The sequence below is a fragment of the Pelophylax lessonae genome (assembly GCF_965119305.1).
Source record: "Pelophylax lessonae genome assembly, chromosome: 3".
In the NCBI taxonomy this organism is placed as follows: Eukaryota; Metazoa; Chordata; class Amphibia; order Anura; family Ranidae; genus Pelophylax; species Pelophylax lessonae.
Genome location: NC_138770.1, coordinates 664,781,861 through 664,803,483, shown reverse-complemented (window position 1 = coordinate 664,803,483; position 21,623 = coordinate 664,781,861). Strand labels below are relative to the sequence as shown.

The window sequence follows — 21,623 nt, the reverse complement described above, 5'->3', positions numbered from 1 at the left end:
GTCGCACGACCGCGCAATTGTCTGTTAAAGTCACGCAGTAAAAAATCGCAAAAAAACCCCTGGTCAGGAAGGGGGTAAAATCTTCCGGGGCTTAAGTGGTTAAAAATGTGTGCAAAAAAAAAAAAAAACACAAAAACGTGCTCTCATAGTGAAAGGGCTGAAGGTAATGAGTGTCAATTTAAGTTCTGCTTCAAATTCAAACTCACACAATCATATCTGAAGTCACATATTTACAAAAGAAGAGAACGACTTAATTATCAAAGTTTTGTATTTCATACAGTGCAAATGTAACACTAATACAACATGCAGCATGCCCCAGGGTTACTTGCTAAAAGAATCATCATAACAACAGAGTTTCAACTGGCTTTAATTGTCAGCGTTCAATACGTATCGTAGAAAAGCACATTGTGTGACAATTTTGGTGTTTAGAATTGTCCTTAGAAAATAGAGTCTAAAGCTTTATATTATTTAACAATATTTATAGGTTTTCTTTATAGTGTTAAAGGCTATTTCCACGTTTGAAGTCAAATTTGAGAATACCCCTCCATACATTTGTTTTGTGCTCCCATTTACACAGAAAAACTAAAAAAAAAAAAAAAAGTCAAAAACATTTCTTCTGTCTCTAAGGAGAAGGTGTCATGGCACCTCCTGTCATACTCACCCATTGAGAACAATGGGGCCGCACCTCAACAACGAGTTAAAGACTTGGTTTGCAGTTGCATTGTGAAATTGTCATTCAGTTTAAAAAAAAAAAAAAAAAAAAAAGCACCTTCTGACTGTTCGGCTATTGAAAAAAAAAGAAAAGCAATCAAACAGGTATTAGGAGGTGGCAGTAGGCCTCCAGATTGTCTGGCTATATAAAAAAAAAAAAAAATACACCCTCCAAAGAAAAGCGAAAAATGAAGAGGCTGCTGTAGCACCTTCTGACTGTCCCACTATTAAAATAGTAAAAAAAAAAAAAAAAAAAAAACTGGCATCAAGAGGCGGCAGTAGTACCCCCTGACCATTCAACTATTAAAAAAAACAAAAAAAAAAAAAAAAAAAAAACACACACAGGCATCACTAGACAAATGTAGCGCCTTCAGATCATCTGGCTATTTAATTTTTTTTTTAAATTTAAATAACAGGCTGCAGTAGCACCTCCTGACTTAAAAAAAAAAAAAAAAAACAGGCATCACAAGACAGATGTAGCACCTCCAGATCATTTGGCTATTTAAAAAAAAAAAAAAAAAATTACAAAACAAGTAAAATAATAGACTGATCAGGTGGCTGCAGTAGCACTTCCTGACTATTAAAAAAAAAACAAAAAAAAAAATAGGCATCACGAGACAGATGTAGCGTTTCCAGATAATTTTGCTATTTAAAAAAAAAATATATAAAATACCAGGCATCAGGATGCGGCAGTAGCACCTCCCAACTATTCTACTATTAAAAAAACAGGTGTCAAGAGGAGGCAGGACAACCTCCTGATCATTCAGTTATTAAAAAAAAAAAATTATAATAGTAATAATAATAATATATATATATATATATATATATATACATATATATATATATATATATATATATATATATATATCTATATATATATATCTATATCATTCAGTTATTAAAAAAAATAATAATAATAATATATATTAATATATATATATATATATATATATATATATATATATATATATATATAAAATAGTATATATATATATATATACACACACACACACATATATATATATATCTACATATATATATATATTAGTATATATATATATATATATAGATATATATATATAGATTTAAAACAGGCATCCCGTGGTGGCAGTAGTGCCTCCAGATCAGGAAAAAAAAGTAAAATAACAAGCATCAGGATGCAGCAGTAGCACCTCCCAACCATTCTACTATATAAATATATATATACAGTGCCTTGCGAAAGTATTCGGCCCCCTTGAACTTTGCGACCTTTTGCCACATTTCAGGCTTCAAACATAAAGATATAAAACTGTAATTTTTTGTGAAGAATCAACAACAAGTGGGACACAATCATGAAGTGGAACGAAATTTATTGGATATTTCAAACTTTGTTAGCAAATAAAAAACTGAAAAATTGGGCGTGCAAAATTATTCAGCCCCTTTACTTTCAGTGCAGCAAACTCTCTCCAGAAGTTCAGTGAGGATCTCTGAATAATCCAATGTTGACCTAAATGACTAATGATGATAAATAGAATCCACCTGTGTGTAATCAAGTCTCCGTATAAATGCACCTGCACTGTGATAGTCTCAGAGGTCCATTTAAAGCGCAGAGAGCATCTTGAAGAACAAGGAACACACCAGGCAGGTCCGAGATACTGTTGTGGAGAAGTTTAAAGCCGGATTTGGATACAAAAAGATTTCCCAAGCTTTAAACATCCCAAGGAGCACTGTGCAAGCGATAATATTGAAATGGAAGGAGTATCAGACCACTGCAAATCTACGAAGACCTGGCCGTCCCTCTAAACCTTCAGCTCATACAAGGAGAAGACTGATCAGAGATGCAGCCAAGAGGCCCATGATCACTCTGGATGAACTGCAGAGATCTACAGCTGAGGTGGGAGACTCTGTCCATTGGACAACAATCAGTCGTATACTGCACAAATCTGGCCTTTATGGAAGAGTGGCAAGAAGAAAGCCATTTCTTAAAGATATCCATAAAAAGTGTCTTTTAAAGTTTGCCACAAGCCACCTGGGAGACACCAAACATGTGGAAGAAGGTGCTCTGCTCAGATGAAACCAAAATCAAACTGTTTGGCAACAATGCAAAACGTTATGTTTGGCGTAAAAGCAACACAGCTCATCACCCTGAACACACCATCCCCACTGTCAAACATGGTGGTGGCAGCATCATGGTTTGGGCCTGCTTTTCTTCAGCAGGGACAGGGAAGATGGTTAAAATTGATGGGAAGATGGATGGAGCCAAATACAGGACCATTCTGGAAGAAAACCTGATGGAGTCTGCAAAAGACCTGAGACTGGGACGGAGATTTGTCTTCCAACAAGACAATGATCCAAAACATAAAGCAAAATCTACAATGGAATGGTTCACAAATAAACATATCCAGGTGTTAGAATGGCCAATTCAAAGTCCAGACCTGAATCCAATTGAGAATCTGTGGAAGGAACTTAAAACTGCTGTTCGCAAACGCTCTCCATCCAACCTCACTGAGCTCGAGCTGTTTTGTAAGGAGGAATGGGCAAAAATTTCAGTCTCTCGATGTGCAAAACTGATAGACATACCCCGAGCGACATACAGCTGTATTTACAGCAAAAGGTGGCGCTACAAAGTATTAACTTAAGGGGGCTGAATAATTTTGCACGCCCAATTTTTCAGTTTTTTATTTGTTAAAAAAGTTTGAAATATCCAATAAATTTCATTCCACTTCATGATTGTGTCCCACTTGTTGTTGATTCTTCACAAAAAAATTACAGTTTTATATCTTTATGTTTGAAGCCTGAAATGTGGCAAAAGGTCGAAAAGTTCAAGGGGGGCCGAATACTTTCGCAAGGCATTGTATATATATATATATATATATATATATTTATATTTATTTATAGAGAAGCAATATATATATATATATAATATGTGTGATCAGGAGAACTATACATATATTACACACACATATATATATATATATATATATATATATACATAATATAAATGGAGTAATTAAGACATATATAAAAAAAACAGGCATCCTGTGGTGGCAGTAGTGCCTCCAGATTATTTGGCTATTTAAAAAAAGTACAAAAAAAAAAAAAAACACATGTCAAGAGGAGGCAGTAGCACCTCCTGAACACCTGTCAGCCACTGCTCCTCCGCCCTCTGAAAAGTGATCCACATCATGTTGCTTTTCACTGCTAAGCATTGCCCCCTGTCTAAACGAGACCTTACAGCATCTTTGTCCCCACCCTGACTATGAGCTGTCCCTCATTACCTACAATGCAGGAGGCTGCTTTCTAAATGTTTAACCCTTTGTTAGGACAGACATTGCTCCTCATTCCCCTCCTAAACACCACAAAGCAGGGAGAGAATGGAAGGATTTTTCAGCAAGTAAAAGGCACCTAAAAAAAAGGTAACCAGCATTTTTTTTAATTTTAGGTTATGCTATGTAAAATATATAAAGTAGGGGTTCTCCCAAATTGGCTACAAAAGTGGAAATATCCTTTAAGCCTATTATAACTATTAAACATGCATAGGTTCTACGGGAGAGGATTTTAGGTGAGATGTGCAAATCGGTGTCATTTAAGACTTAGAAGCATTTTTAGGTCATTTAAAAATTAGGATGAAAGTCAATAGACGGCGGGTTTGGCACACGGTCCGCGCTGGAATATTATGGCGTCATACTGGTTTCCAGTGCAAAGGGAAAAAAAATGAAAAGCTTCACGGATAAAGAGGGGGAAAATGGACGTCATGTACAGGAAGACAAAGTGCTTCTGGCCTCTCTACCTGATGGTCGTTGATATTTCTAGTCTTTGTTTATCCCATGTGCTTGTAGAGAGATCTGTCCCGAGGAATTTGCACTTGATTGGCTGTCATCTTATGATGAATGTGGTAGACGGCGAGGATGATGACAATGGCCAGTCCCAGGGTTAAGCCTAAAATAAGAGGCAAGGTTTCCTCCAGCTGTTTCCTCTGATCGGTCAGACATCTGTACTCTGCAATGAGAAAGGAAAGAAGGGGGAGATAAGAAATGAAACGCGTCAGTGGCTGAGAGTATTCTAGTATTCTTGCAGCTATTTTTATGCACTATACAAAAAATCCTTCAAACTCATTTTTCGGGGAAAAAAAAAATAACATTCGGCCGTGAGAGCAAACGATCGTGCCATCATGTAATGACTGATAAATCAATGGACATAAATGAATCAGTTTTTTTTTTTTTTTACATATAGGGTCACTGGTCTCCAACCCAGCCTGAAATTTGCATGTTCTCCCTGTGCCTGCGTGGGTTTCCTCCAGGCACTCCGCTTTCCTCCCACACTCCAAAGACATGCTGGTAGGTTAATCGGCTCCTGTCTAAATTGGCCCCTAATATATGTATGTGAGTTAGGGACCTTAGATTGTAAGCTCCTCGAGGACAAGGACTGATGTAAATGTACTGTATATGTAAAGTGCTGTGTAAATTGACAGCGCTATATAAGTATCTGAAATACATAAATAATTAACCTCCCTGGTGGTATTCCTGAGTGTGGCTCGGGGTCAGGGCTGCTGTTAGAAATCATGGGGCCTTGTACAACCTTCCTGACAGGGCCCCCCAACCCTGCCTTCCCCCCGCCCCCCCCAGTGGTGCAGGGGGACAGCGGCACTGACTTGGTTCAAATAAATCCCACCTCCTGGGCCCCTCTGTTGATGTGATGGGGCCCAGGGAAATGTAATTAAAGCCCTGGTAAGCAATTAGGAGCGGGAGTGTGGTCTAATAAAATCAATTTATTTGTTTAGACAGAAATGAACAATAAAGCTGACCTGGGCCCCCCTGTTTAGCTGACGAGTTCTGGGCCCAGTACAACAGGACCAGTTGTAGTGCCTTATCAGCAGCCCTGCTCGGGGATAATTATCTGTACCAAAGACGGTAGCCCCGAGCCACACTCAGGATTACCCCAGAATCACACTCACCTTCCCTGCGATCCCCCGCCGTCCTCCCCGCCGTCCTCCCCTGCCATCCTCCCCCGCCATCCTCCCCCTGCCGTTTCCCTGCCATCCTCCCCCTGCCATCCTCCCTGCCATCCTCCCCGCCGTCCTCCCCGCCGTCCTTCCCCGCTGTCCTCCCCCGCCATCCTCCCCGCCGTCCTCCCCCTGCCGTCCTCCCCACCATCCTCCCCGCCATCCTCCCCCTGCCGTCCTCACTGCTGTCCTCCCCGCCGTCCTCCCCCATCACCCTCACACTCTCTCTCCGCCGTCCCCCCAACGTCCTCCCGCCGTCCTCCCGATGTGTGCTCGGCCGATGCCGGCACCTGTCTTCCGGTTCCCTTCCCTGCGAGCGTTGCAACGCAGGGGATTGTAACCGGCGGCAAATTAAAAAATGTAAAAACACCAAATGAGATGATACAAAGCTGTGATCCTAACGGATTACACTGTGTCATCCCATTTCACCACAGGATTTCACCTGGTGACTTTTCCAGTGCCCTGCCTGTGCTTTTCCAGTTCTTTGTGCCTGGGAAGAGAACGACCATGGTGTCCAAAAAGTGTTCTTTTTGCACAAAAGCGCTTTTAGACGAACTGGAAAACAGAGACAGCGAAACTGAGTTACTTGAAGAACTGAGCGATAGCGATTCGTGGGGGAAAAAAGTTTGTGCAGGAGGGCCGCACTGTTGCAGTAAAAAGGCGGTGGGCGGTCGGGAAGTGGTTAAGGGACACTGTGTCCCTCTTCCGCCCTTCGGTGTCGTCACTTGCCCTTGACGCTGTGGCTCAAGCTGGTTCCACAAGAAGCCCAGAAGACACCGAGGGCCGGCACCCTCCTTGTCTCTCGCTGTCATCTCGGCCTCGTTATCCTGGATCTTGGCCACGCCACACCACGCCACGTCTACCATCGGGCATTTCCCCATCCGATGAGCCTTTTCTTTTATCTATGTGAGTGTGCTATTGTTCACCTTCTTGTCCATTAAAACTACTGCACTTAGAGGAGCTCTTCAGCTTTACATCAGTGTCTCCTTCAGAGTCGACCCTTACATCAGGGTCCCCATCAGGGTCCAGCTTTATATTAGTGTCCCCATCAGAGTCCACCCTTAGATTAGGGTTTCCATCAGAGTCCAGCTTTACATCAGTGTCCTCATCAGAGTCCCTCCTTTTATCAAGGTTCCCATCAGAGTCCCAATTAGAATCCCCTTTGCATGAAGCTTTACATCAGTGTCCTCTTCAGAGTCCCTTTTGGAGACCAGCTTTACATCAGAGGCCATGGCTATATCAGTGTCCCTCCTTATATCAAGGTCCCAAGTCCAGCTTTACATCAATGTCCCCCATCAGATTCCCCCATTAGATCAGGTCTTCCCATCAGTATTCCCCCTCATATCAGTGTCAATTCTCATGTCAGGGTCTCCATCAGAGTCCCTCCTTATGTCCCTTGTTCCACCAGGTTCCACATGAGAGCCCAGCTTTCAATCAGTGTCCCCATCAGAGTCCCCTCCTACATCTGGGTCCCCATCAGAGTCCAGCTTTACATCAGTGTCTGTCCTACCATCAGAGCAGAGTCCCTCCTTATATCAAGTTCCCCATCAGAGTCCAGCTATACATCAGAGTCCCATCAGAATCCCCTTTGCATGAGTATTTCCATCCTTTCCCCCCTTTCTTCTTTAATTTGGCTTACAAGCATGGCCGTGGCTGTATGGCAGCAGGGCTGAAGTTGGGAGGTAGGGCAGGTCTGGGCAGAGGAAGTGAATGCTGGGTCAAGCATGCCATTGGTTGCTAAGATGCTGACAGTCCCAGTGAGCAATGTCACAGCAGAGAGGAGGAAAACCTGTACTGGACATGGCATGTGGGGGGGCAGTTATTGTTGTGTAGCACCATCTGTGTACAGTGTAGGAAGATTTGGGGTAGTCTGGGGTAATTTGTTTGGAGTTAGTTGGCCGAGCTCCAAGGGCTGAGTCTCTGTTACCTCCCTATGGCTTCTGGAACTACTGGAAATTTGTCATGTTGTCCCGGAAATTCTCCTCCAGCCCTGAGAGCACCTCCAGCAGCCGTGATTTTCTATCATCGGCGGGACCGGGACACCGATGAAGATTTTGCATTTGGCCAGATATGTACAAATAAACTGTCCACTAGATGGCGCTCTCCCCTTTCTATACACACACAGGAGCAGCAGGGGAAATCGCATGAGATTCGCACCGCATTCCTCCGTTTCACACCAATTTATTTTGAATTGACGCAAATTGAACAGTAAAGTATCGGTTTTGGTATTGGGCGCAAATGCTTGGTATTGGCACCGATACCGGTATCATTGTTGGTGCATCCCAGTGTAGCACTGCCCCCTAGAGGACTGCTGAGAATTACACCTTCTACATTCCCCTGGGTTACCTTTAGCAACTGACAGCAGATAAACAGCAATGAAAGTCCTTGGCTCAGTCAATAATCAATCCAGGAGATGTTGGTTTTTGTGTTTTTATTGAGAACTTGGATAGGAGAAGGGATGAGTGGGATACTCCAACTAATAACTATTCACAGTCTGAGGGACCGCTTACTGTAGAATGCGGCAAGGCCGCTACCTCACTTTGCCACTAAGTGAAGATACTTTAAATGCTCCTGTGTATATATTCTCTTCAGGGTTCTGAAACTGGCACCCCTCCCCCCTTTTCTCTCAGTAGCGGTGTGCTGACACCTGTCCGCTGACCCGAGCTTCTGGAGTGGTCCCCTTCCTGGCAGACCCCTGGGCAAGTTCCTCTGAACTCATGGACACTGTTTTTCCAGAGTCACCGTTGCCTCCAAACTCCACTCGTCAGCCTCCACCGGACCTCTGCGTTCAGCTAAACTCTCCGGTTCACCAGGGCCGACTGCCTGTGACCACCTTCCACAACTTCAGAGGAGGAGAAACAGTCGTCACCCTCCCTCTGGGACTTGGCTTCCCGCACAAAGACGCCCTGCCACATGTGCCCTTGGCCTTTATAGCATATCCCAGGATGCACCACTGTCCGTGCCAACCCACTGAGGCAGCTACAAATGCCTGTGTGTCACTGGCTGGGTTTCCTCCACTGTCCAACAGGCCTCCCTATTGGACACAGTGGGGACACTCCCTCAGACCAGATAAATCACACATGGACACATGCAACAGGCATAACTAATAATCAGGCTCCCCTGATAAGCAGACAGAGCAAACTATATTTCCCCTACCTGGCACCTATCTAGGAGGGTGCTACACCTACTTAGAGCCATTAAAGCCAATGCAGCTACCCTACACCTCTTGCTTTTGGGACCTAAAAAGCAGTCAGTTGCCTTGGCATTTTCTACTGAGATTTAGCACCTGCATTCAATGATTGGAAACCTTTGTTTACCAGTTAAGCTGATCCATTTTTTCTATGGGAGGACAGCCATGCAATTTTTTTTTGGTAGCAAGAGACAGTTTCAAGTCTTCAGGTTACATTCAAACGCCAGTTTGGGGCATCCCATACCTTCCCATCCCTCGCCAAGTTTATCCCCCAATAAACCAAAAACAAGGCACCCTGGACTGGTATTTGACTACTAAGTGAATGCCGGAACATTTCTGCTGCCTGGCTCTGCATGAGAGGAAGAACGCAAAAATCCAGTGGCTGTTTAAGGAGTAGCGCTACAGTTGGGGGACAGGGGATATGCGGAGACTGCGCACATCAGCTGGAGAGGGAAGACGGTTACAATGTGCACAACAGCTACAGGCTGCATAAAATCTTGCAGTGGTCCACAGCAATAGTCTGGAGACCCCTGAGCTAAGGGAATGTTGCAAAGCGAACAATCTTTTTGCCTTAACCACTTAAGCCCCAGAAGATTTTACCCCCTTCCTGACCAGGGCCTATTTTGCGATTCGGCACTGCGTGACTTTAACGGACAATTGCGCGGTCGTGCGACGCTGTACCTAAAGGAATTTGATGTCCTTTTTTTCCCACAAACAGAGCTTTCTTTTGGTGGTATTTGATCACCTCTGCGATTTTTTGATCATGTGCTATAAACAAAAAAATAGCGACAATTTTGCAAAAATAACAATATTTTTCACATTTTTTTATATGAAATTCCCCCCCAAAAAAATGTAAAAATCAAAATTTTTTAACATTTTCGACCAATTTGTTTTATGCTACATATGTTTGGTAAAAAAATTGCAAAAAGCGTATTTTGATTGGTTTGCGCAAAAGTTATCGCTTTTACTAACAAAGGGAAAGATTTTTGTCATTTTTGTTGTTTTTTTTTAACGAGTAATGGCGGCAATCTGCGATTTTTTTGGGGAACTGCGACATTGCGGCGGACAGATTGGACCCTTGACTGACATTTTTGACACTTTTGGGGTTACCAGTGACATTACTACAGTAATCAGTTCTATACATATGCACTGTTACTGTAAAATGACACTGGTAGTGAAGGGGTTAACTTTTTTTGAGAGGGAGGAGTTATGTGTGTCCCTAGGGGCGTGATTCTAACTGTGATTGGCTGTGGCTTGAGGTGTAGGAACAGTGATCAACGGTCCTACATAGTAGAACCATATGATCTCCATTCATACACAGAGGAGAATGACAGGCGGCTTGTTTACATTAGCCGCCTGCCTTTCTCCTGCTCTAACGGATGATCGCGAGTCTGTGACCGCACGGGAGAGCGCCTCCAGCGGCGCTCGCTCCCTAGACCCTCACAGGCTAGCGACGTGGTACTACGTCGCTTTGCCTGTGAGGGGCTGACCACCACCGTAAATAGTCGTGCGGCGGTCGGCAAGCGGTTAATAGGTAACTCCACTTTCGCGGAAAAAATATAGCAAAATAGAATAAATTATAGTATATATAATTCCTACACAAGTCATTTTGTAATTTAATGTTATTAAAAAATGACCTTTCCTTTTCAATCTGCAGTCACTATAATTTTCTGTAAAAGGCAATATGGAAACCATAGTTGGTGCACAGAATGCCCCCCAGATATGCCATTTCCTGCTTGTCTGGTTGGCCTTCTGATTTTCCCAGAAGTCTGCACTAAGATTCAAGTCAGATTTTAGACACCCCCTGCAATAGGAATTTCAGTTTTAACAAGGTACCCCCTGTGGCAGACCCAACCAGAACAGGGGCTTTTGGAGGGAACTAGGGGCAAGCCTTCTACCCATTGAATATGGTCCATGGAGGATACCAAGATTTTGTCTGCTTCTCACGGTCAGAGCATGGAAAAGAGCACCATAGTTGGTGCACAGAACGCCCCCCAGATATGCCATTTCCTGCTTGTGTGATTGGCCTTCTGATTTTCCCAGAAGTCTGTACTAAGATTCAAGTCGTATTTTAGACACCCCCTGCAATAGGAATTTCAGTTTTGATGAGGTACTCCCTGTGACAGACCCAACCAGAACAGGGGCTTTTGGAGGGAACTAGGGGCAAGCCTTCTACCGACTGAATATTGTCAATGGAGGATACCAAAATTTTGTCTGCTTTCCCCAGATCAGAGCATGGAAAAGTGCACCATAGTTGGTGCACAGAACACCCCCCAGATATGCCATTTTATTCTTGTGTGATTGGCCTTCTGATTTTCCCAGAAGTCTGCACTAAGATTCAAGTCAGATTTTAGACACCCCCTGCAATTGGAATTTCAGTTTTGATGAGGTACTCCCTGTGACTGACCCAACCAGAACAGGGGTTTTTGGAGGGAACTAGGGGCAAGCCTTCTACCCATTGAGTATGGTCCATGGCAGAGACCAAGATTTTGTCTGCTTCTCCCGGTCAGAGCATGGAAAAGAGCTCAGTTCAGCCTCTGATCCCATGGAGAGAGCAGATCATTCTCTACAACGGGATGAACGCTGAGAGCGAGGCTTGGATTAATTCTCTGAATAAAGACAAAAAAGTTTCCCTTCTGGAGTGGATGGAAATGTGTAATATTTATCTTGTACAGGTTAATGGTCAGAGGGAATATGGGGGCCCTCCTGCAGATTGGGTTGGAGAAGCTCCTCCATTGGAGACAGAAATATTTATCAACAATCTTCTACTAGAAAGCTATAAAGATAAATTAATTCCACAGTTTCAGACTGCTGGAACATTGTATGAGTTTTGTCTTATGATGACTTGTCTAGTGGACAGATTACACAAGTAGAAGCTGGTTAATGAAATTTGGATAGCCCTGGGTCTTATTTATAGGGAACAGGTGCCGAACTGTCTGGGTGGGCACTGACCTGAGTCACCTGGGCTTGTCTAGGTGACTAGTTGTTAATTAGCTTACTGTTTAATTAGATCATTGTTTATGTTGGCTGTTCATTAAATGTACTGTTAGATGTACTGATTAGGTTACTGTTTACAGTTTGTATTGTTTAGGGCAATGTGATCAAGCTCTTGTCTGATTTTGTGTGGTATATATTCTGTGTGAATTTACAATTATGTCAGTTCCAGTTTGAACCTAAGCTAGTGTCTGCTTGTTCTTGGGTTTAATTCTCACCTATAATACCTGGTTCCTTGCTCCAAAGTGGAGAAGACTGTATCCCCCCAAGCAGGATACCAGGGGGGCCCGTCACACTCTCCAAGAGCTAATTACTTCTAAAGGGATGAAAACGCTGCATAAAGGACTGTGTGCAAAGGACAGGTGAAACAAACGGTTATTTCTTCTGAGCAGAAACATGTAAGAATCAGTGGCGTCACTAGGGGGGGCCAGAGGGGGCCATGGCCATGCCTCCCCAACATTATGCTGTGCCCCCCATGTGCTCCCCAACATGATACCACCTCCTGCTCTGGAATGGCGGGTCGGTAAGCCCAGATTACGGGTTCCCGACCCGCCATCCCCAAGCAATACTTTGAAGAATGGAGCCAGCACTAGAGGAATTGGAGCTGATGCTTCCTTTATAGTTCCGACTCCTGTCACAGTGTCAAGGTCTTACCTTGACCTCCTGTTGGCAGCCATCTTGGACATGTGCAGACTGCTGCCTCTTATAGACTCTGATTGCATCATCACTTCCTGCTGCCTGGGCGTCGCACATTGATGATGTCACACACCTGACTATATCTATCACCTGCTGGAGACGCTGTATTCATCCTTTTTTATGGATAGTGTAGGATCCACTGACAATGGGGTACTTTGACGTAGTGGTGGGCTTGAGGACGATATGGCCTTATGGTGGGACCAAATCCCCATTTTTATTTATGGATTGTCTTCATATTTGATAGTCATTTCTTTTGCATGTGTGCGCTATTCTTTTTTAATATGCATGTCGCTTGGTTCATAGCTGCACCAGCTTTAGAAATACATGTTTAGGGTTTGCTCCCCCAACTTTTTGCTTGTTTATTATGTATTCGGTCTGTGTCTGACCAGACTTCTGGGGTTGAGCACCCCCCCCCTCCCCACACACACCTGTACTCCATCAGTGTCCACTATCAAGTACATATAGTAGGAATCCCTTGTAGTGCATTAGCACATCTCTCCCAGCAAGGAGTGTTGTCTCCAAGGGTTAGAGAGGCTGGATTCATCCTTTTTTATAGATAGTGTAGGACCCACTGACAATGGGGTACTTTGATGTAGTGGTGGGCTTGGGCACGATATGGCCATGTGGTGGGACCAAATCCCCATTTTTATTTATGGATTGTCTTCATATTTGATAGTCATTTCTTTTGCATGTGTGCGCTATTCTTTTTTAATATGCATGTCGCTTGGTTCATAGCTGCACCAGCTTTAGAAATACATGTTCAGGGTTTGCTCCCCCAACTTTCTGCTTGTTTTTTACTGCATAAACTGGCACCAATACTAGGGGTTATTACTGCGTAAACTGGCACCAATACTAGGGGTGATTACTGTGTAAACTGGCACCAATACTATGGGTGATTACTGCTTAAACTGGCAGCAATACTAGGCTTTATTACTGCGTAAACTGGCATCAATACTATGGGCTATTTCTGCGTAAACTGGCACCAATACTAGGGGTTATTGCTTCGTAAAATGGCACCAATACTAGGGGCTATTACTGCATAAACTGCCACCATTACTAGGGGTATTACTGGATAAACTGGCACCAATACTGGGGGCTATTACTGCGTAAACTGGCACCAATACTAGGAACTATTACTGCGAAAACTGGCACCAATACTAAGGGTTATTACTGTGTAAACTGGCACCAATACTAGGGGTTATTAGTTTGTAAACTGACATCAATACTAGGGGTTATTACTGCATAAACTGGCACCAATACTAGGCTTTATTTCTGCCTAAATTGGCACCAATACTAGGGGTGATTACTGCATAAACTGGCACTAATACTAGGCTTTATTACTGAGTAAACTGGCATCAATACTAGGCCTTATTACTGCATAAACTGGCACCAATACTAGGAGCTATTACTGCATAAACTGGCACCAATACTAAGGGCTAATACTGTGTAAACTGGCACCAATACTAGTGGCTTTTACTGTGTAAACTGGCACCAATGCTAGGGCCTATTACTGAATAAACTGCCACAATTACTAGGGGATATTACTGCATAAAATGGCACCAATACTAGGGGCTATTACTGCATAAACTGCCACCATTACTAGGGGTTAATACTGCATAAACTGGCACCAATTCTAGGGGCTTTTACTGTGTAAACTGGCACCAATACTAGGAGCTATTACTACGTAAAATACCAATACTAGGGGCTATTACTGCATAAACTGCCACCATTACTAGGGGTTAATACTGCATAAACTGGCACCAATTCTAAGGGCTTTTACTGTGTAAACTGGCACCAATACTAGGAGCTATTACTGTGTAAAATACCAATACTAGGGGCTATTACTGCATAAACTGCCGCCATTACTAGGGGTTAATACTGCATAAACTGACACCAATTCTAGGGGTTTTACTGTGTAAACTGGCAACAATACTAGGAGCTATTACTGCGTAAAATACCAATACTAGGGGCTATTACTGCGTAAACTGGCACCATTACTAATGGGTTATTACTGCATAAACTGGCACCAATACTAAGGAGTGTTTACTGCACCAATACTAGACTGTATTACTGCGTGAACTGGCATCAATACTAGCCTTTATTACTGTATAAACTGGCATCAATACTAGGCTTTATTACAGTGTTAACTGGCACCAATACTAAGGGTTATTACTGCGTAAACTGGCACCAATAATAGGCTTAATTACTGCCTAAACTGGCACCAATACTAGGGTTTATTACTATGTAAACTGGCATCAATACTGGACTTTATTACTGCGTAAACTGGCACTAATACTAGGGGTGATTACTGCATAAACCGCCACCAATAATAGGGGCAATTACTGCATAAAGTGGCACCAATACTAGGGGCTATTACTGCGTAAACTGGCACCGATACTAGGGGCTATTACTGTGTAAACTGGCACCAATACTAGAGGCTTTTACTGCGTAAACTGGCACCAATGCTAGGGGCTATTACTGAATAAACTGCCACAATTACTAGGGGTTATTACTGCATAAAATGACACCAATACTAGGATACTAGGGGCTATTACTGCATAAACTGCCACCATTACTAGGGGTTAATACTGCATAAACTGGACCAATTCTAAGAGCTATTACTAAGTAAACTGTCACCAATACTAGGAGCTATTACTGCGTAAAATACCAATACTAGGGGCTATTACTGCGTAAACTGGCACCATTACTAATGGGTTATTACTGCATAAACTGGCACCAATACTAAGGAGTGTTTACTGCACCAATACTAGACTGTATTACTGCGTGAACTGGCATCATTACTAGCCTTTATTACTGTATAAACTGGCATCAATACTAGGCTTTATTACAGTGTTAACTGGCACCAATACTAAGGGTTATTACTGCGTAAACTGGCACCAATAATAGGCTTAATTACTGCCTAAACTGGCACCAATACTAGGGGCTATTACTGCGTAAACTGGCACCATTACTAATGGGTTATTACTGCATAAACTGGCACCAATACTAAGGAGTGTTTACTGCACCAATACTAGACTGTATTACTGCGTGACCTGCCATCAATACTAGCCTTTATTACTGTATAAACTGGCATCAATACTAGGCTTTATTACAGTGTTAACTGGCACCAATACTAAGGGTTATTACTGCGTAAACTGGCACCAATAATAGGCTTAATTACTGCCTAAACTGGCACCAATACTAGGGTTTATTACTATGTAAACTGGCATCAATACTGGACTTTATTACTGCGTAAACTGGCACCAATACTAGGGGTGATTACTGCATAAACCGCCACCAATAATAGGGGCAATTACTGCATAAACTGGCACCAATACTAGGGGCTATTACTGCGTAAACTGGCACCGATACTAGGGGCTATTACTGTGTAAACTGGCACCAATACTAGGGGCTTTTACTGCGTAAACTGGCACCAATGCTAGGGGCTGTTACTGAATAAACTGCCACAATTACTAGGGGTTATTACTGCATAAAATGACACCAATACTAGGATACTAGGGGCTATTACTGCATAAACTGGACCAATTCTAAGAGCTATTACTAAGTAAACTGTCACCAATACTAGGAGCTATTACTGCGTAAACTGGCACCAATACTAGGAGCTATTACTGCGTAAAGTGGCATCAATACTAGGGGTTTTTACTCCGTAAAATACCAATACTAGGGGCTATTACTGCATAAAGTGGCACCAATACTAGGGGCTATTACTGCGTAAGCTGGCACCATTACTAAGGGGTTATTACTGCATAAACTGGCACCAATACTAAGGGGCTATTACTGCGTAAATTGGCACCAATACTAGGCTTTTTTACTGCATGAATTGGCATCATTACTAGCCTTTATTACTGCATAAACTGGCATCAATACTAGGCTTTATTACAGCGTTAACTGGCACCAATACTGGAGGTTATTACTGCGTAAACTGGCACCAATACTAGGCTTTATTACTGCCTAAACTGGCACCAATACTAGGCTTTATTACTGCGTAAACTGGAATCAATACTAGACTTTATTATCTCGTAAACTGGCACCAATACTAGGGGCTATTACTGCATATACTGGCACCAATACTAGAGGTTATTACTGAATAAATTGGCACCAATACTAGGGGTTATTACTGCGTAAACTGGCACCAATACTAGGGGTTATTACTGCATAAACTAGCACCAATACCAGGTGTTATTACTGCATAAACTGGAACCAATACTAGGGGTTATTACTGCATAAACTGGCACCAATACTAGGGGTTATTACTTCCAAAGCTGGCACCAATATTAGGGGTTATTACTGAATAAACTGGCACATATACTAGGGACTTATACTGCATAAACTGGAACCAATACTATGGGTTACTACTGCATAAACTGGCACCAATACTAGGGGCTATTACTGCATAAACTGTTTGCTAAAAAATTTTTAAACTATAAAGAACAGGTATGAAGCAATACCTGAGGAAGAAAGGAAAACTTTTGAAAGCTTGTCTTTTAAGTGTTAGGCTTGTACAATAAAAAGGTATCATTGCTGCATTACTCTCGTATTTTGTAACCTTAATAAATAATTATTATACATATACTTATCTCATTGTTTCCAGTGGTATTATATAGTGGTGAAAATTATGAGTGTCCCCCTAGTTTTGACTGTGGTATCTTAAATGCCCCCCCATATATTGTTCCTAGAGTCACCACTGGTAGGAATCTGGTACAAAGTTTGTTAAAATCCCTGCAATGTACATACAGTAGATCACCCAGAGGTGATTGTTTTTTATCTCAACAAAAGTGAAGTTACTGTTAAAGTAAATCAATATATATATATATATATATATATATATATATATATATATATATATATATATTTTAATTTAATGTCTGGAGTTAAAGAGTTAGCAAAGGCAACCTTTTTTTAAACAACAAACATGCTATACTTATAAACTCTGTGTAATGGCTTTTCACAGAGCAGCCTTGATCCTCCTCTTCTCAGGTCCCATGCTGGCGCTCAGGACCCCTCCCTCCTGCCGAGTGCCCCCATAGCAAGCCGCTTGCTATGGGGGCAATCATGCGTGCTTGCTCCTGAGCCACTGCTCTGTGTCCATTAAGACAGAGAGAGCGGCTCCGCCCCACCCCACACTCCCTCCTCACTGGCTGTGATTGACAGCAGCAGGAGCCAATGGCACCTCAACTTTAAGCCCATGCCACCTGTTTAGAGCAATCACTATACCTTCGCTGAAGACAAAGTCACTCTTAATGTCAAATGGCTGTATGTGGACCTCAGACAGGAACAAGACCACCGTCTTCTTCTGGTCAGTGGAGATCAGGCTTATCTTCTCTGGAGCCTCACATTCATAGGACATCCCAACTGGTGTGGCCATAAGAGATAGGTGATGACTAGTAGCCGTGTGCTTTCCAGCTGAAACATTGACACAGCAGTATAGCATGTAAGTTCCAAAGAAAATCCATATGGTAAGCAGAACGTAGTTTCTTAAGCTTTAAAATGGGGGAAAAAAAAGTAGATATTGATATATGGGGGAAGATGAGATATCTATAACATGCATGTAAAATGTTACAAAAGGGTATTTGCTGTTGCCTTTAAATATTCATTTTCTCATGCATTTATTTAGGATTATATATAAAATGCCTATGGTGTAAATTCATATAACAAAATGCTTTATTTAGCAGTGGCACGGGTCCCAGAGAGGGCCCCAGATGGGAAAGCCAGGGGCAGAGCAACAAGGACTGCATTGTGCACAGCAGTATTGGGTGAACATCTGTTGGTGACACGTCAGCAGCCAACCGCACAAAATGACTCAGCTACCGACTGCGGCTATAAGGCTCCTCTCACGTACACATCCATTTATTTCTGCTGGTGATAATACTGTAATTGTGGGGTTTTACCAATTACACTAACTTCTTTCCTTAGAAGAGGCCTCTGAGTAAGCATTTGAGGCTACATGCATTCTGCATAGCATACAATAACCAGGACCACTGCGACATGGTTCTGGGGGGGAGGGGATTGGGGGCGCAGAAACCATAATTGAAAGTCATTGTGTAGTATACCAGTCTATGCGGACCGCACATACATGCTGTAGTCTTTCACATACTCACGTCTTGCTCCAGTTTTGAAATTTGTGCGTTCTGAGGGATCATACAAAAATTGAACTTTGCTCAGTTTCCAACTCTGTCCGGTGGACTTTGTGAAGTCCTGACCATCCTGTGAATAAAATGGATATTTCTAAGCTCCATTGATTTAAATCCAAGCATTGGCTGAACTATTGATGTTAATGAAAGCATTGAATGAACTATTGATTAAAATCCAAGCATTGGATGAACTAATGATTTTTATGTAGGCATTGGTTGAACCATTGATTAAATGCAAGCACTGGCTAAACCATTGATTCTAATGAAAGCATTGGTTGGACCATTGGTTAAAATGGAAGCATCAGCTCAACTATTGATTTAAATGAAAGCAGCGGTTGGACCATTGATTAAAATGAAAGCAACGGTTGGACCATTGATTAAAATGCAAGCATTGGCCGAACTATTGATTTTATTAAAGGCATTGGTTGGACCATTGTTTGAACTGCAAGCATTGGCTGAACTACTAATTTAAATAAAAGCATTGGTTGAACTATTGATTTTAATGAAAGAATTGATTGGACCGTTGATTGAAATGCAAGCATCGGCTGCACCAGAAATTTAAATGCAGGCATTGGTTGACCTACTGACCTGCGTTCTTGGAATGTGACATATGGGATTAGTTTATTATAGATCATTGTTTAAAACTATTAATGAGATGGTTCTGTATGTAAGTAGAACTCAGCATAGTAGCAAAAGATTTCACTTTGATGAAAATGCCATGTCTTCGGCACTGCAGTTGTCATAATGAATCATACATTGCAGTACATCTATGTCATTAGTAGTTCACAGCATTCGATTATAGAACCTTGAGCAGCTGTAGTGTTAGTTACCTTGACAAAGAACAACTTCAGTGTGTAGGATTTGTCTAACCATGACAAATGCAGTTCAGACTCATTATTCCAGCATTTCCCTCTAATCTCAGTATCTCTGGGCAGCTGGATGTTAGCTTCCTCCAGATCCCACTGTAAGAGATAAGAAACCATGCTGCTGAAGAACATCATTTACTTACAGTCATTGCATAGACATATCAGACTATTCATTAATTGAAGTCATGTTACTAAAATTTATTCTACAATAGCAACAATCTAGCATACTGAATAAAGCAAAAAGTGATGCAGTAACTCTTAGCAACCATTCAGTCAATATACGCAGAATTTTTGCATTCTGACTGCAATGAACCGGTGAAGGGAGAATTTGAATTCAATAATTTCCCTTTGGGATTAATAAAGTGTTCTGAATCTGAGTCTAATTGGTTACTTCTCTGTTACACTCTGTGCATTGTCCTACTAAGTATTGCTGGATGAATTGAAGAGAAATCATATTCTCAAGAATTTAGAATTAAAATACACTGAAACACTTTTTTGGTGATTCTCATAAATGTGGGCTGAATTTCAAACATTAAAACTGTTAAGACAAGTTTTAAATAATACTTACATCCACTTCATTACTGGAAGGAACTTCATAGGGAACACCTAACCTAGCTGAGAATTCAGCCATAAGACAAGTGGTCCCATTTTCTCTTATGACAAAAATGTTTTTCTCAGGATTAGTGGACAGACCTGAAAGATTCTCCACTTCTTGCTCTGCCAAATTCGGACCAACAGCATCTGTCAAATAAAGAAAGTCGATCATTGACCGTTCAGATTGTCCAATACTGTGCCACCAACCAAACAATTTGTCTTAACCCATAGCTGGATGCCCCTCTACCCTGGTACATGGTTCTGCTGCCCTTTGTAGATAATGAACCATATACATGTATTCCTTCACCTAAAAGAATAATAATAATATTTGTTTTACTTACATACAAGAAGAACCAGTACTTGCAGTCCTAGGGCAGATGCACTCCTTATGAGATCCATGCTTGCTCAGACTTTGCAATAACCCAAGAAATACTGAAAGCCAAAAAGAAGTCTCAAGACTTGTCTCCTACAGATTCAGTCCTGGGCACAGTTTTATGATCAATCTGATTCAGCACTAATCTGTCAGACCCACATACTGGAAGAGAGGCTCATGGGGTAACTATCCAAGGTGCTGATATGCCTTATGTGGGTGGGATGTACAGAGTGCCTATGGAGCTCTGCTGTCCAAAGTGCTGAATTGCCTTACCTTGCTGGGTTGTATATAGTGTCTACAACTCTGCTGTCCAAGTACTGAATACCTTGTGAGGTTGGCTTGTATTGAGTGCCTATTGAACTCTGATGTCCGAGGTACTGAAATACCTCATGTTAATGGGTTGTATGAAGATCCAAGGTTCTGAAATGCCTTATGGGTCTCTACTGCATGGGTTGCTGCAACCTTCAGCTGTTCAAAGTGCTATAATACCTTGTGTGGGTCGGTTGAACTCTACTGTCCAAGGTGCCTTGTGTGAATCAATTGCATTTAGTGTCGGAACACTCTGCTTATCCAAGGTTCTGAAATGCCTTATGTGGCTGTGTTGTAAAGGATGCCTATGAAGCTTTGCTTATCCAAGGTGCTGAAATGCCCTATGTGGCTCAGTTGCATGAAGTGCAGTAACTCTTAGTTGCCCAAGGTGTTAAAATGCCTTATGTGATTCTGTTGCTTAGTGTCGGAAAACCCCTCTGTCCAAGGTGCTGCGATGCCTCATGTGGGTCGGTTGCATGTCATGCCTATGAAGCTCAGCTGTCCAGGGTGCTGAAATGCCGAATTATTACCGGAACACTCAGCTGTCCAAGGTGCTGAAAATGCCTAATCTTTGTTGGCTGCAATTATTGCCGGAACCCTCCGCTGTCCAAGGTGCTGAAATGCCTTATGTAGCTCTGCTGTGTGCAGTGCCTATTAAGCTCTGCTGTCCAAGGTGCTGAATCACATTACTGCTCCACTATGCTGTAGTGTAGAAAGGAACTCTGCTATCCAATGAGCTGTATTGTCGGAAGGAATT

The 21,623-nt window shown here is 42.3% G+C and overlaps 1 protein-coding gene across 1 annotated transcript; it reads right to left on the bottom strand.

Moving 5' to 3' along the window:
• Window positions 1-4,510: 4,510 nt before the first annotated feature.
• Window positions 4,511-20,583, bottom strand: LAMP5 (lysosomal associated membrane protein family member 5; the record flags this gene model as incomplete). The annotated part of the gene is made up of 6 exons (XM_082251730.1): window positions 4,511-4,689; window positions 17,808-17,996; window positions 18,692-18,797; window positions 19,555-19,686; window positions 20,159-20,331; window positions 20,526-20,583. 6 exons carry the CDS (start codon window positions 20,581-20,583, stop codon window positions 4,511-4,513), a joined length of 837 nt encoding a protein of 278 aa, XP_082107856.1.
• Window positions 20,584-21,623: the final 1,040 nt, after the last annotated feature.